This window comes from Neoarius graeffei, chromosome 27 (genome assembly GCF_027579695.1).
Source record: "Neoarius graeffei isolate fNeoGra1 chromosome 27, fNeoGra1.pri, whole genome shotgun sequence".
NCBI classification, from domain to species: domain Eukaryota; kingdom Metazoa; phylum Chordata; class Actinopteri; order Siluriformes; family Ariidae; genus Neoarius; species Neoarius graeffei.
This window is the reverse complement of record NC_083595.1, coordinates 22,454,577-22,469,576: the sequence shown is the minus strand read 5'-3', so window position 1 is coordinate 22,469,576 and position 15,000 is coordinate 22,454,577. Positions and strand designations below refer to the sequence as shown.

The 15,000-nt window shown below is 40.3% G+C and overlaps 1 protein-coding gene across 4 annotated transcripts in view; it reads left to right on the top strand.

The window, feature by feature from the left end:
* Positions 1–15,000, top strand: part of dgkza (diacylglycerol kinase, zeta a) — a 502,369-nt gene that overhangs the window by 146,999 nt on the left and 340,370 nt on the right. Inside the window, exon 1 of one of the 4 annotated variants that reach the window (XM_060911483.1) lies at positions 5,892–6,636. The exons of 2 other annotated variants lie outside the window; for them this stretch is intronic. In XM_060911483.1, coding sequence (XP_060767466.1) covers positions 6,452–6,636 — 185 coding nt within the window. In that variant the 5' untranslated portion in view covers positions 5,892–6,451. Of the gene's footprint in view, positions 1–5,891; positions 6,637–15,000 lie in introns of those variants that run through there. One more of the 4 variants, XM_060911484.1, reaches the window with a different exon arrangement.

The following is a 15,000-nucleotide window of genomic DNA, read 5'->3' as shown; positions in this document are numbered from 1 at the left end:
TACACCTTGCTGTTATGTCCTGGATTGTCTTGGGGGCATTTTTGCACAGTCTGCACCTGGGGTCCTGCCTCTATCGATCTTGTGCTTCCGGCTTGTTTCTGTGCAGCTATGATTTAGTACTTCTGTGATGTCTTCCAATCCAGCTTTACCCAGCCACTGGTAGGATTTTTCAACATTAGCCGCCACTTCTATCTGCCGGTGGTACATCCAGTGCAGTGGTTTGTCTTTCCATGATGGTTCCTTTTGCACTTCCTTCCCGGGTTTCTGCTGCCTGAAATATTCAAGCACTTTATTATTTGGGGCCATCTCCCTGATGTACTTGTGGATTGTTGTTTCACCCTGGATAGTGGCTCTGACGCTCACTAGTCTTCGGCCTCCTTCATTCCTCTTAATGTACAGCCTCAGAATGCTGGACTTGGGGTGAAACCGTCCATGCATTGTCAGTTTTCTTGTCCTGATGTCGACGGATATCTCCTCCTTCGGCCAGCTTATTACGTATCTGATGACCGGCAGGGTGTAGGTGTTGATGGCCCACACCTTGTTCTTCCCATTCAGCTGACTTCTCAGGACCATAGGTATTTGGCTGTTGCTGCTTTCCCAGCGGCCTCTTCATGGTTGCCATTTGCCTATGGGATTCCAAGGTACTTGTAGTGGTCTTCCATGTCTCCAATTATGCCATCTGGTAGCACCACCCTCTCAGTTCTGACTGTTTTCCCTCTCCTTGTTACCATCTGGGAACACTTATCTAGTCCAAATGCCATTCCGATGTTGCCTGGTGGTGTGAATCGGTGAGTTGATGTCTTGCTCAGACCCGGCATACAGCTTGATGTAGATGAGGTGGCTGATGGTTGCTCTATTTTTGCAGTCTGTATCCATAGCTGCTGTTGGTGGTGATCTGGCTGAGGGGGTTCAGTCCTATGCAGAACAGAAGCGGAGACAGAGCATCTCCTTGGTATATGCCACACTTGATGGTGACGTGTGTTATTGGCTTGAACTTGGCTCCTAGGGTTGTTTTCCACAGCCTCATGGAATTCTTGATGAAGGTTCTGAGAGTCCTGTTGAGGTTGTACAGTTTTTCAAGCATTCCAGGATCCATGTGTGGGGCATTGAGTCATAGGCTTTCTTGTAGTCAGTCCAGGCAGTGCACAGATTGGCATATCTGGTTCTGCAGTCTTGAGCTACTGCACTGTCTACCAGTAGCTGATGTTTTGCTCCTCTGGTGTTCCTACCAATTCCTTTCTGAGTCTTAGCCCTCACTGGAATTGCCTCAACCGGGGTGTGAACGTGGAGTCTGCCAAGTCAGTGATGTTATCAACTGAACTATCCACCAGCTACTATTCCCAAATACAGTTGGGGTCAAAAGTTTACATACAGTGACATGAATGTCATCTTGAATATGCATGTCATGGCAATATTTGGGCTTTCAGTGATTTTCTTTGAACTGTCTTTTTTCTGTGACAGAATGATTGTACAGCATACATCTTTAATTAAAAAAAAACAAACAAAAAAACCCTAGAATTTGGTGCACAAGTTTTAATTTTCTTTGGGTTTTGTGAAATCAACAGTTCAAAATTATACCTACAAGGTAAAAAAAAAAAAGTACATATGCTCACTTAGATTATTAATTCAGAGGTGCTGAAACTTCCAAAATGTCTCTTATCTTGCTGAGGTCTCTTAAGTTCCTGTTAGTGATCATGATTGACTACAGCTGGTAGCTTCTCTGTGCCTTCATAAAAAGCGTTTGTTTACAGCACTCATTGGATTGACCAGCACAGAGTAAAATGGGAAAGTCCAAGGAGCTCAGTGCAGATCTGAGAAAGAGGATCGCAGATATACACAACTCCAGAATGTCTCTTGGAGCCATTTCTAAACAACTGCAAATTCCAAGATCAGTTCAAACAATTACTGGGAGATGTAGTCACTTTGCCAAGCCACTTTGCTTCAAGAAAACCCAAACTGTCAACCCTCAGCTGAAAGGAAATTGGTTTGGATGGTCAGGAACAACCTGGGAATCATCATGGCATAGCCCTGCCATGAACTGGACCACTGTCTATAGTTCAGATCACCATGAACTGAACTGGATATTTCTTGGATAGGCTGCTATCCAAGAAATAACCCCCTGCTCCAAAACTGACACGTTCAAGCTTAACTAAAGTTTGAAGCTGACCACACGGACAAAGAAAAAGCCTTCTGGAGGAAAGCTGTATGGTCAGATGAGACAAAGATTGAGTTGTTTGGCCACAATGACAACCATGTACAGAGGAACACTGTACCAGCTAGTGGTGGTGGTAGGATCATCATGCTCTGGGGCTGTTTTGCTGCCAGTGGAACTGGTTCACTGCACAAAGTGGATGGGATAATGAAGGAGGACTACCTCAGAATTCAGCATAAACCATCAGAAACTTGAACACGACTTGGGACATGGGAGTTACAACAGGACAATATGACCCCAAACACGCATCAGATCTGGTTGTGGAGGATAAAGCAGGCTAATATTAAGCTTAAAACAAGTCCTGACTTCAACCCTATTGAAAATATATGGACTGTGCTAATAAGTAGAGTCCATGCCAAGGGGAAAAAAAAAATTCAACTCTACCAATTCTACCATGAAGAGTCATGAAATATCCAACCCGAATTCTGCCAGAAGCTTGTTCATGGTAAACAAAAATGTTTGGTCAAGGTGAATGTTGCGAAGAGACATTTTACCCAAATATTACGTGTGCTGTATATAAATTTTTGACCCTGTATGTATAATTTTGACCCTGTGTTGATTTCAGAAAACCCAAAGAAAATTAAAACTTGTGCACCAAATTCTTTTTTTTTTCAATTAAAGATGCATGCTGTCCAATCATTCTGCCACAGAAAAAGGACAGTTCAAAGAAATTACTGAAAGCCCAAATATTGCCATGACACTCATATCCAAGATGACATTCATGTCACTGTATGTAAACTTCTGACCACGTCTGTATATCTGCGAGTATTCACTGCTTAGTTTGCCACCAAAAGCATCATGACTAAATTTAAATGCATGCATTGAAATTTTTTGCAATGTTTTTGGCCACTCATCAGGCGGAGATGCAACAAAAACGACTTGCAAAGCTTGGAGAACACTTGCCGTGCATTGCACAATCGGTGGTGACGCTACCAATTTTTCATCACCAAGTATTCGCAAACCCATCGCAAGCTTTTGTGTGACCAGGGCCTAATACAGCTGAAGTCTATCTCACTCAAATAACATGCTCGCTTCTAGTGACATTTGTTTGTTAAAGGTTCGCTATGTAGGATTCAGGTGATTTGCAACCAACTAGAAACCCCACCACCACCACCCACCACTTTCGCCTCCTTTTCCAAGTGTATATTAGAATGTATGGTGTTCATCACGTTTCCATAGCATACTTCCAATGCTTACATTTACGCTCCCTTGTTTTTTTTCATGCTAAATAATAAGCACGAACCTCCATTTTTAAAAAAATTGGGCGCTCAAATTTGTTAGCCTGCAACACCGTTTCCTCTTCTTTCTTTTTCTTTGTCTTCCTTCTGGTGCTTCCTTCCAGATTCATGCTGCCACTTGTAAAAAAAAAAAAAAGGCAAAATTTGGAAGGCACTTTCTGGAGTGCCTGTTCTGGGCTACTGTAGCAGCACAACTTGGAATCCCCCTGAAATTGGACCTTTAGACTATGTAGATATAAAGGGTAGCACTGGGTGATGTCGCTGAAAAATGGATCATGATGATGGTTTAATTCAGTCGATATCGATAATTATTGATAATTTGAATGACACTACTTTTTAATAGGCTAATTACCAGGAGGAAAAAGGTTGAATTTAATGACTTTATTTTCAATTTAAACACCTTAATTTTATGAACAGTTTCCTCATCGTCTGCACAGTGTTTCACACACAGACTTTACTTGAGCAGGCCGTCCAGGAATATTAATGTCCACCCAATGTATATTTAACAACTCATTTGAGCAAATAAGTCTGAAGAATAAGAATATTCTGTAAGTGATTGATAGATAAATAATAATATAAACATATTGTACTGTGTCACTTAAAGGAACTGTGTTGTGCTGGAATGGTTGGGCAAATTGCTGACCACATGAATGGAGAGCTTTCACTCTGTGAATGATCTTAATCAGTGTTCATGTTCTGTTTTATTGGCAACATTACCATGACATCATGGAGCACCTGAGTCCATTCAGTGCATTCAGCTTTGTAATAATGTGTGGGGTGTGGGTTTTTCTTCTTTTTTTTTTTTTTAATTATCTAGCTTTTTCATGGATTGTTAAAAGGACATTAATGGTCCATTTATATTTCATCATATTTTATTGTCTGTAATGAAACATAATAGGCAGTTTTTGTTTTTATTTTCAGAAATCTCAGATACAAAATTTAAAAGCAGCCTGTGCTTGTCACTGATGGATAACAAGCACAATTTATTCAGCAGCGTGAGCAGACCAGATTACAGTGCAATGTGAAATCACATGAGGTAGAACGTTTGTGCTGGTGCTTACTTGATCCTATGCACCGGTTACCACCACAAGAATATTTCAGACCTGTGAGAAACAGGGCTCGTTTTCTCACTTCGTACTGTTTGTTGTGTAATATGGTGATGGTGCAACTGAACAATGCACCTGCTTGTGTACACGCTCTGTTATACAGGGATATGCTTGGCTGTTTGAGTAAAGGAGGGAGCACATCTGGGGCTTGTTCATGCAACTGAACTTTACATATTCATAATGTGATTTTGTTTGCATTTAATACATTTTAAGTGAACTTATCAAAGATTCTGTCAAAAACTTTCTTTTTGATATTGATGAACAACTTTCTTCTTGATATTGATGAAGTGTCCGCCGATGATGCACATCACTATCTTTTTTTTTTTTTTTTGCCTAGGCCTAATAAATTAGAAGAAAGAAAGAAGAAACCTTTGTCACATGCACACTTCAAGCACAGTGAAATTCATCCTCTGCATTTAACCCATCTGAAGCAGTGAACACACACACACACACACACACGCACACACACACACACACACACACACACACACACTCTCAGATTAGTGGGCAGCCACACCAAAGCGCCCGGGGAGCAGTCATGGGTCAGGTACCTTGCTCAAGGGCACCTCAGCCCAAGGCCGCCCCACTTAAAAGGGCTATAATAAAGGGCTCATTCTAAGCTTATGAAAACAAAGATTCATAGTTACAGGTAATTATACGCTAATCTATTTAGGCTTATAGTAACTACTATATTTCATTTCTGCTAATAGGACCTCTGTAAATCTTACATAGTGCACCTTTAAACTATGTAAAAATGGGGGGAAAAGAGATTTTAATCTAAGATTAAAAAGTGACTTGGTCATATTATGCATAATTTGCCAATCTCACAACAGCATTTAATCCTTTAAAAAAATTTCAATGACTTCTGCCTGTTTTAATAATAATAATAATAATAATAATAAATTCATGCCATTTTAATGATCTAAGCAAATCTCAATGGAGAACACCAAAGTTCAGACTCTTATTATTTTACACCAGAGATAGCAGCACATGTACTGTTAAGTTGTACAGTTTCTTTTTCATGGATTTCAGAAAGTCATACTGTGCCCTAAACCATTAATCAACACTTTGATTCTTTGCCAAACCTCCCCTTTAATTAGAACAAATTTTAAGTTCGCACACAGCTATTGCTCAGCCCCATGCAGTTTTACTGGATGATTATACTAGTTGAAATAAGTAACAGACAATCATTAAAAATAATAATGGTAAAACTGAGGTCAGTGGGGTGAGAGAGAGGGAGAGAGAATATCTGTCAGGCATGTGTAAAGGCAGCTACATATGGGGTCCTTTATGCGTTTCTTTTCTTCGGAGCTTGACACTTCCTGGTCTGGTGCAGTATCTCTGAGTAGAGCCGGCTGTGAGAGACAGACAGGCAGGCAGACAGACAGACACAGAGAGAGAGAGAGACGAGTGAAAGCGTGTGTGTATGTATGTGTGTAGAGCAGCAGAATTCAGCAGAAACTTGCACTGGTGCTGTAGATGAGAGAAGGAAAAAAAGATAGAAAGAGGAGGGGTAGTGAGGGAGTTTTTGCCAGAAGGTTTATGACCTCTTGCTCAAGCTCAACTTGCAACAAGTTCCTGCTACAGCACAGCAAGATAGATGGATTGAGAGAGAGAGAGAGAGAGGCGCTGGATTGGGACAGCATGGGACAGAAGAGGACTGCAGGAATCTGCTTGTGGGATTAACTTTGCTGACCGTGGAATGGAAAAGTGAAAGACCCACAGAGCTACACACTTGTCTTTTGTCTCACTCCTTCCTCCGTCACTCCTTCCTTGGTTTGTTCCTTGCTTCCTTCCTTCACCTGGATTTTGGAGAGGTGGTGTGGCATGGTGCTGCATGATGTGTTTATTATCCCTGCTATGAACATATTGCATTGGACACCACAGTTTGAGTGATGGCTGACGACGAGGGGGCGGGGATACAAGAAGGGGTCGAGGTCGTGACCTCACTGGCCTCCACCTCAGCATCCTCTTCCACCTCTGATCTGCCTTGCACTGCACCACCCGAGGCCGAGCGGCATGCCGGAGGTCGTCGCCATAGCAGCAGGAGCTTCACGGGCTTGAGGCTGTTTGGAAGGAGGTGAGTGTGGAGCTAAGAGGAGAAATGATCTGTGTGTGAGAGAAAGGGAAGATGAAATGGTTAGATTGACATAGGCTATGGATAGATAGATGATACACACTCAATCAAAATAACATTCACCTTCATCCATGAAGGTCACTGTGAAGACTGCGCTGATATGATTGGAGCAGAAGCACCTGAATACATGACTCTAAATAAGCACAAGCAGCGTGGAACTGCGCACTTGTGGACTGCTAGATGAAGGGAAGGGGAGGGTGGTGGGTGATCTGATCATGTGACAAATTACACCACAATCTACTTATTTGAGTACATTATGCACATCACTTAACGTTATAGTTATCTGATTGGACATTACACAACTAGCTGTAATGTTTTTAATAGTATTTCATTGGCAGCCAAAGTGTGTTTTGATGTTTTAGTCTTAGGACGTACGTGTGAGAGAGAGAGAGAGTGCACGCTGTGTGTACACACATTACCTAAGATTATAAACTCACCCACAGGAAACTGAGAGCACATGTTACTTTTACATTTTCCGGTCCATGATTTATGAGCTTCCTCCAATTCCTGTCTTGTGAGCAGGCCAGTGTGTCTCTCTCCTTTGCTTTCCTTATATCAGTCCTTCATTGAGGCTGTATTGTTCTGTCTTCACTTAGTAACGTGGCTCTAATTGAAACCTTCTTTAATAGGCAGTGCACTGAAGGACCGCTAGACGATGGAGACTACTTCTTCTAGGGAAAGACTTATTACATTTGATTAAAAAAAAAATTCACCATTGCTCATCTTCTCTCAGGTCAAATGAGCGAACTCTGGAGCAGAACCACACTGTGTTCACAAATCTGCTTATCCAACTGAACCTGCACACACAATGCTCAGAATAAACACAGTGAGTGAATGTCACACAGGGTGGAACTGTACACTTTACTGTCACGAGAGGAAACTCAGCTGTATATGTCCTGAAAACAGCTAGGTGAGTGTAGACTGAAGAAATGCATGGCTCTCGAATGCCCAGTGATTTTAAGGAGGGGGAGTCTGAGCTTGTACCCATGATAGCCTCAGATTCCTGTTCTTGGCTGACAGGAGTGGAACCTGATGATCTTCTGCTGTTGCACCTCAAGGTCCAGCATGTTGTGGGTTCAGAGACGTTTTCCTGCTCACTAGAGTTGTAAAAAGTGCTTATTTGTGTTAATGTAGCCTTCCTTGTCAGCTTGGCTATCAACAAGGGGTTTCTGCCTGCAGAACTGCCGCTTTTTCATCTTTCACACCATTCTGTGTAAACTACAGTATTGTTGTGCATGTAATTCCCATGAGACCCGCAGTTTCTAAAATGCTCAAACCAGCCTGTCTGGCACCAACAAGCATGCCATGGTTAAAGTCACAGAGATCATATTTTTACCCTGTTCTGATGTGAACGTTAACTAAAGACCCTGTATCTGCAGGATTGTACGCATTACATTGGTAATTCATTTGTGAGGCAGCTCAGATCTGATGTTTTGGGCTATCTAATTTGCATAGGAATCATTTCTCAAGTCTAAATGCCAAAAACCGTGAATCTGAGCTTTTTCCAGGGTTGTATGTGGATTTCTGACCAATTGAACAAAGTTTCAAGAGGTTTTGTTTCAGTTTGCACAATTTTTATGGGCGGTCAGAAATGTGCAAAAAGGAAATAAAGGAAATGCATGAATGCAGGTGAGAGGAGAGAAACTGAGCTTATCTCCTTTCTTTCTTTTGTAAGGACTTCTGCCTTTTTATTATTATTATTTATTTATTAATTTTTTTTTTACAGTCGATGTACTGATTATGTTCAGTACTGGGTTTCCCTTGTGTAAAACATAATGCACATAAACGTTTCCATTTTTCTAGCTGTATGAGTAGTTAACTTTTTCAGTCTGAATGTAGCAAACTGATTGAATAAACACTCTGTCCTATTGGAGGAAGTAGGAAATCCATTTAATAATCTGTTTAATAGAAGAATAAGAGGAATGTTTGTTTGATTACATTCACTGTGGGAGAAAATACAGCTTGTTCCAGATTATAATCTGTTAAAAATATCTGTGAGGTGAATCGGCACAAAACTAATACAGTGTTTCCCACAGACCAGGTAGCAATTTGTGGTGCTCCACTGTGCCGATGAGGGAATCGTGTGCGGTGGTGTCGTGGCGGTCGGTGGAGTCGGTCATTGGGGTGTATACAAAGTGTTTACAGCGGGCGGTGTTCAAACACACAGTATTTTTCTTCAGAGTCACCTGCTGGGACTATTTTAAAGCTACAAGAAGCATTTGAGATTATTCAGTTCAATCTAAATTCTTTTAAGTTCTTTAAGAGAAGACAGCTAAAACACTTTTTACCAGAACCCTGCCTGGTTTCATTCCTCGACCCAACTTTACATTACAGGGCAGGCCATTAGTTTGCTGGGCTTGATGTTGGTGGAAAACCTGTCTTTTAAATTTATGAAAATTACTCACCAAAATTGAAGTTAAAGTTTAGTTTTTACTAGAGATGCACCGATTGCAATTTTTTAGGCCGATTTCCGATTTTCCATGGAGTGTGACCTGCCGATACCGATTTTGGCCGATTCCAATTTCATTTTTTCAAACCACGTCACAGCACACGCAAAGACTATTTTCTTTTTATCTTTTCTTTAATAGAACATTCTGCCAGATTTTCAGTAATAAATTTTCAACACCTCAAAGGTTGAAAACAAACAAAAAGACATTGTTCTTTGTAAAATCTTTCTTCATGTTTGGTATTAACATATTAATTCCTGAAATAGGAAATTCGCACAAACATTTTTTCTTTTCCCATCCAATATCTGGCACAAAAACAACTTCCCCCTCATATATCATTTGCCTACTGCTATGGAACACACTTTCATAAGCCTATTTAGATCTGAAAACTTATGCCTTATAGAACAACCCATTTTTTCATTCAGTATCAAAATACAAAAATAATTTCCAGTCATACTTATACCATAGCCATTCTATCATCTTTGTCAAATGTGTGTTTGTAGGGTAATTTCCAATGGAATCAAGTGCAACCAAGGTTGTAAAACAAACAAAAAGACATTTTTTTTCTTTCTCTCTTTGTACAAATCTAACTCGATGTTTGGTAATAGGCTAACGTATTAATTCATGTAATGGGAAATTCACACAACCACAAACGTTTTCTTTTCACATCCAATATCTGTCACAAAAAAAAATTCACTATATTTGGATATCCAAATATAGTGAATTGTTTTTTTTTTGTTAACGGCACGCGTGCCGGAGCCAGTTAGGCGCGCAGGACTGACACTGTTCTGCGTAACTGTAACACAATCGCACTAGAAAGCATGTTCAAGCTGCCCGTGTAGCTGCAGTCTTTTTAGTTGTGAATTACGAGTATTTCCACTTTCATCTCTATGTGATACACAAGATTTGATGGGCAGAAAATCGGCATATTTTAATTTTGACCGGCCGGTCGCCGGTCATGGCCGATTACGTGAAAATTGGCCGATTCCGATCAGCAGCCGGTCAATCGGTGCATCTCTGGTTTTCACCTTAGTTTTTTGCCTTTTTGGTGGCAATCTTTCAATCATTCTTTAGTTGACATTCAAGGAATAAATTGCAAAAAACAAGCTGGAGGTTTTTATTTTAAATATTGAACTCAACACTTACCTCAACCAATACTAAAATGAAATAAATAGTATAATGTAACAAAATAATAATAAAATAAAATATCATAATTGGATGTAAGAAACCACTTAAGGCAACACCAAGGCAACTAACAATAATGAAAACGCATTACCCTAATTGGTGCAAAGCCTGCATGCCCTATCAGAGCATTTAATTCTGCATGGCTTCCTGAAAAAAAAACTCAAGTGCCCTATCATAAGGGAAGTCATTGCTGAAGCGGGATAAACGGGATAATGCAATAAGGCCGGTTCCTCGCGTCAAGCTGCTGCTGTATGCATCAAAATTGGTTTATAGCCTGACTCAGGGATGTCCGTTTCCTGTAAGCCAAGAAGGCTATGATAAAGCTCATCACGAGCACGACATAGGCTACCTTTTAAAATAAGGGGTCGGAAGGCGAATCGGGAAGGTTGCGTTATTTTTAATTAGCCTAACAGGCCTATTTGCAATCCGGGTATATGCGCACTGGCAGGCCTGTGGACACGTCTCTCTCTCTCTCTCTCTCTCTCTCTCTCTCTCTCTCTGTGTGGGTGTGCGCGTGCGTGAACAAGAAGAAAGAGCACTATGAATGAACGGAACGATACGCAACGGATTTTTTTTTTCAAAATCGCGAGTCTGATTGTATGGTGATAGGAATCCATTGTGTGGCGCTGCGCCACACAGTGGTCTATGTATGGGAAACCCTGTAATATTTTAAAGGTGACATACCCCTTTTCCACAAGTTGACACAGTTTCCTGAGGTCTTAATGAAATGTTTGTGACATGCTTTGATCAAAATACCACAAGGATAAAACACCACAGCTCCCTTCTCCCCCTGTCTAAACAGTCCTGTTCAAAACGACTGACTTGAGTGCCTGTTCCTTTAAATGATAATGAGCCACTGCTCACCCCACCCCACTCTTCTGCCAGCCAATCAAGCAGCAAGCTAGATTTTTTTGGGGGGGGGCACCCTAATTTTTTTTTCATACAAACTTTTGTTATAGATTTGTTTTTATTACATCTACACTACTGAGTCAATACAAAAACATTTTAGTTCCAAATATTGGTTTTCTAGCACAAAATGTTCCAGGAAAAAAGTTTGTATCTGAGCAGCATATTACATAAGAGACTACTTTTCAGATGAAAAAAGAAAACATAATGAAGGCTACTGGGTTTTGCTGCAAAATTAAGAAGCAAGTGTAACAAAGTGTCCAAAAGAACTGTGGCTGGTTCTGCAAGTAGGCATATCAGGTGAAAATTAAAATTGAGTCCAAATTGCTTGAAACTGGTCTCACTGAATTCAGAATTGAAAGCAGAACAACGAACTTTTTTCGGAATTAAAATGTGTATCTGTTAAATCAGTACACTCGAAAGTAATAAAAGATTATTTCTAATACCCTCTTTGTGCTCTGTAGGCCTTTGTATATCTCAAAAGTAGGGTGTACTAGTGTTTATATGAAGGAATATAAATGATGTATTTTGATTAATATTCACAGATTTCAAGGTTAATCTTGAAAAAACAGTGTGAGCCACATTCAACAAACAATTCCAATTAACTGAATTGAAATTGACACATTTCTGACTTTTTTTTAAACATAATTCCGACCACTAAGATCTCAATATTTTTCATCAAAACACCTACAGTTATATTCAAAAATATTTATTTACATGAATCAGTTTTATTGAAAAAAAAGTAGGTAAAGCTATGAAAATTCACTTCAAAGTCTTCTGTGAAATCATAACATCAAAACTAGCAGACAGAAATTTTTGCTGAATGAAACCGTGAGAACTGGAGAACATCCCGATACAGGTCATCCGATTTTGATATTCACGAGTAATCCAGTCGGAAATCAATCAGAAGAGAGCCTGGCCACTTTCCTTTGACTCAAAAATCACTAGCAGTTTCCCGACGTCATGCGAGCAGAGTGTGTACTCTGTTGTACGAACTTCAACCTGCCATTACTCCCAAAGTACTGAACAGATCTTAATGAGAGAAATTTCTTTGGAAAGCAGAGATTATAAACTTTTTAATGATGGTATTTATGATGGAAAACATTCAAGATTTAAGCAATGATATATTTGGAAACTTAGATGAGTGTCTGAATGCATAATTTTCACAGCACAGTGTCTGATATGCCTGCTACAAGATGCTCGGTAAAACCTACAGCTCATTTCCTTATAAAACTGCTGTCAGTGGACCTGAGAAGATGGATTTTTTTTTTTTTGAACGCAAAGGGTTGCCTCACACCAAAGATTGACTTTTTCATTTATTATGGCTGACTGCTGTTCTTTTAGTGATGAAAGATTTCATTATTTTTCAGCCATTTTTGGTCGACATCATTTCTTTCTTTGTGCCTAATACTTTTGCGCAAGTGTCTGTGTCAAAGTTTATATATATATATATATATATATATATATATATATATATATATATATATAAAATTTAAATTTTGACACAGACATATACAACCCCGATTCCAAAAAAAGTTGGGACAAAGTACAAATTGTAAATAAAAACGGAATGCAATAATTTACAAATCTCAAAAACTGATATTGTATTCACAATAGAACATAGACAACATATGAAATGTTGAAAGTGAGACATTTTGAAATTTCATGCCAAATATTGGCTCATTTGAAATTTCATGACAGCAACACATCTCAAAAAAGTTGGGACAGGGGCAATAAGAGGCTGGAAAAGTTAAAGGTACAAAAAAAGAACAGCTGGAGGACCAAATTGCAACTCATTAGGTCAATTGGCAATAGGTCATTAACATGACTGGGTATAAAAAGAGCATCTTGGAGTGGCAGCGGCTCTCAGAAGTAAAGATGGGAAGAGGATCACCAATCTCCCTAATTCTGCGCCGACAAATAGTGGAGCAATATCAGAAAGGAGTTCAACAGTGACTACGTTTACATGCACATCCAAATCGAGCTGCTGTCGGTAATCGAGCTGAAGGTCCCAGCAGGGGTGCCAGAGAAATCCAATCCTACATGCACAGTGTTTAAATCAAGCTATTGTTATGAGGTGCATTGTGCACCCGAGCCACAGGTGGCGCTACACGCCCCATCGTGTTGGTACACTTCCGGTTATCGTCATGAAGAAGATCTATTCAAGAGTATAAACAAAGTGACTACAGGCGGAAATTAGCATGCACTGCTATAACCTGGTACAGACATCTGTCCTTACCACAAGGATAATGTTTAATTTGTACACTGTCCCTTTTAAAAATAAAATAAACTCTAAACTCTAAGAAGAGTGTTTGTAGTTTGTATGTACGAACAGAAGTGTTCCTAATAAAGTGGGCGGCTAAGGTGAAGTGTCATGCCGACCGAGGCTGTTTTTTCGACACAATTCACAGCTATGCAACTGGTGATACAGTAAGTGAGCTAAATTTTAACAGTGCAAACAATGCCACAAAAAGAAAAGATTCATGCCGTTGTCATGATTCGTTGTCATGCCGACCGAGGCTGTTGTGTTTCCCTTGTGGTCTTGTCACTTCCGGAAGGGGCAGTGCTGAAGTAAGTAGCTCGAATACGTAGCTCAATAGGGTTTACATGCACAAAGTAGCTCGGCAGAAATCGCATAATCTAGGTCGTGTAGCTCGATTCCAAGAAATCAAGTTCGGTTCAATTTCAGCCGAATTAAGGTGTATACATGGCATTTTGAACTTCGATTTCAGTCGAGCAACGGCAGAAATTCGATTCTCTCTATGTGCATGTAAACGTAGTGATTGTAAAATTGCAAAGAGTTTGAACATATCATCATCTACAGTGCATAATATCATCAAAAGATTGAGAGAATCTGGAAGAATCTCTGTGCGTAAGGGTCAAGGCCGGAAAACCATACTGGGTGCCCGTGATCTTTGGGCCTTTAGACGGCACTGCATCACATACAGGTATGCTTCTGTATTGGAAATCACAAAATGGGCTCAGGAATATTTCCAGAGAACATTATCTGTGAACACAATTCACCGTGCCATCCGCCGTTGCCAGCTAAAACTCTATAGTTCAAAGAAGAAGCCGTATCTAAACATGATCCAGAAGTGCAGACGTCTTCTCTGGGCCAAGGCTCATTTAAAATGGACTGTGGCAAAGTGGAAAACTGTTCTGTGGTCAGACGAATCAAAATTTGAAGTTCTTTATGGAAATCAGGGATGCCGTGTCATTCGGACTAAAGAGGAGAAGGATGACCCAAGTTGTTATCAGCGCTCAGTTCAGAAGCCTGCATCTCTGATGGTATGGGGTTGCATTAGTGCGTGTGGCATAGGCAGCTTACACATCTGGAAAGACACCATCAATGCTGAAAAGTATATCCAGGTTCTAGAGCAACATATGCTCCGATCCAGACGACATTTCTTTCAGGGAAGACCTTGCATTTTCCAACATGACAATGCCAAACCACATACTGCATCAATTACAGCATCATGGCTGCGTAGAAGAAGGGTCCGGGTACTGAACTGGGTAGCCTGCAGTCCAGATCTTTCACCCATAGAAAACATTTGGCGCATCATAAAACGGAAGATACGACAAAAAAGACCTAAGACAGTTGAGCAACTAGAATCCTACATTAGACAAGAATGGGTTAACATACCTATCCCTAAACTTGAGCAACTTGTCTCGTCAGTCCCCAGACGTTTACAGACTGTTGTAAAGAGAAAAGGGGTTGTCTCACAGTGGTAAACATGGCCTTGTCCCAATTTTTTTGAGATGTGTTGTC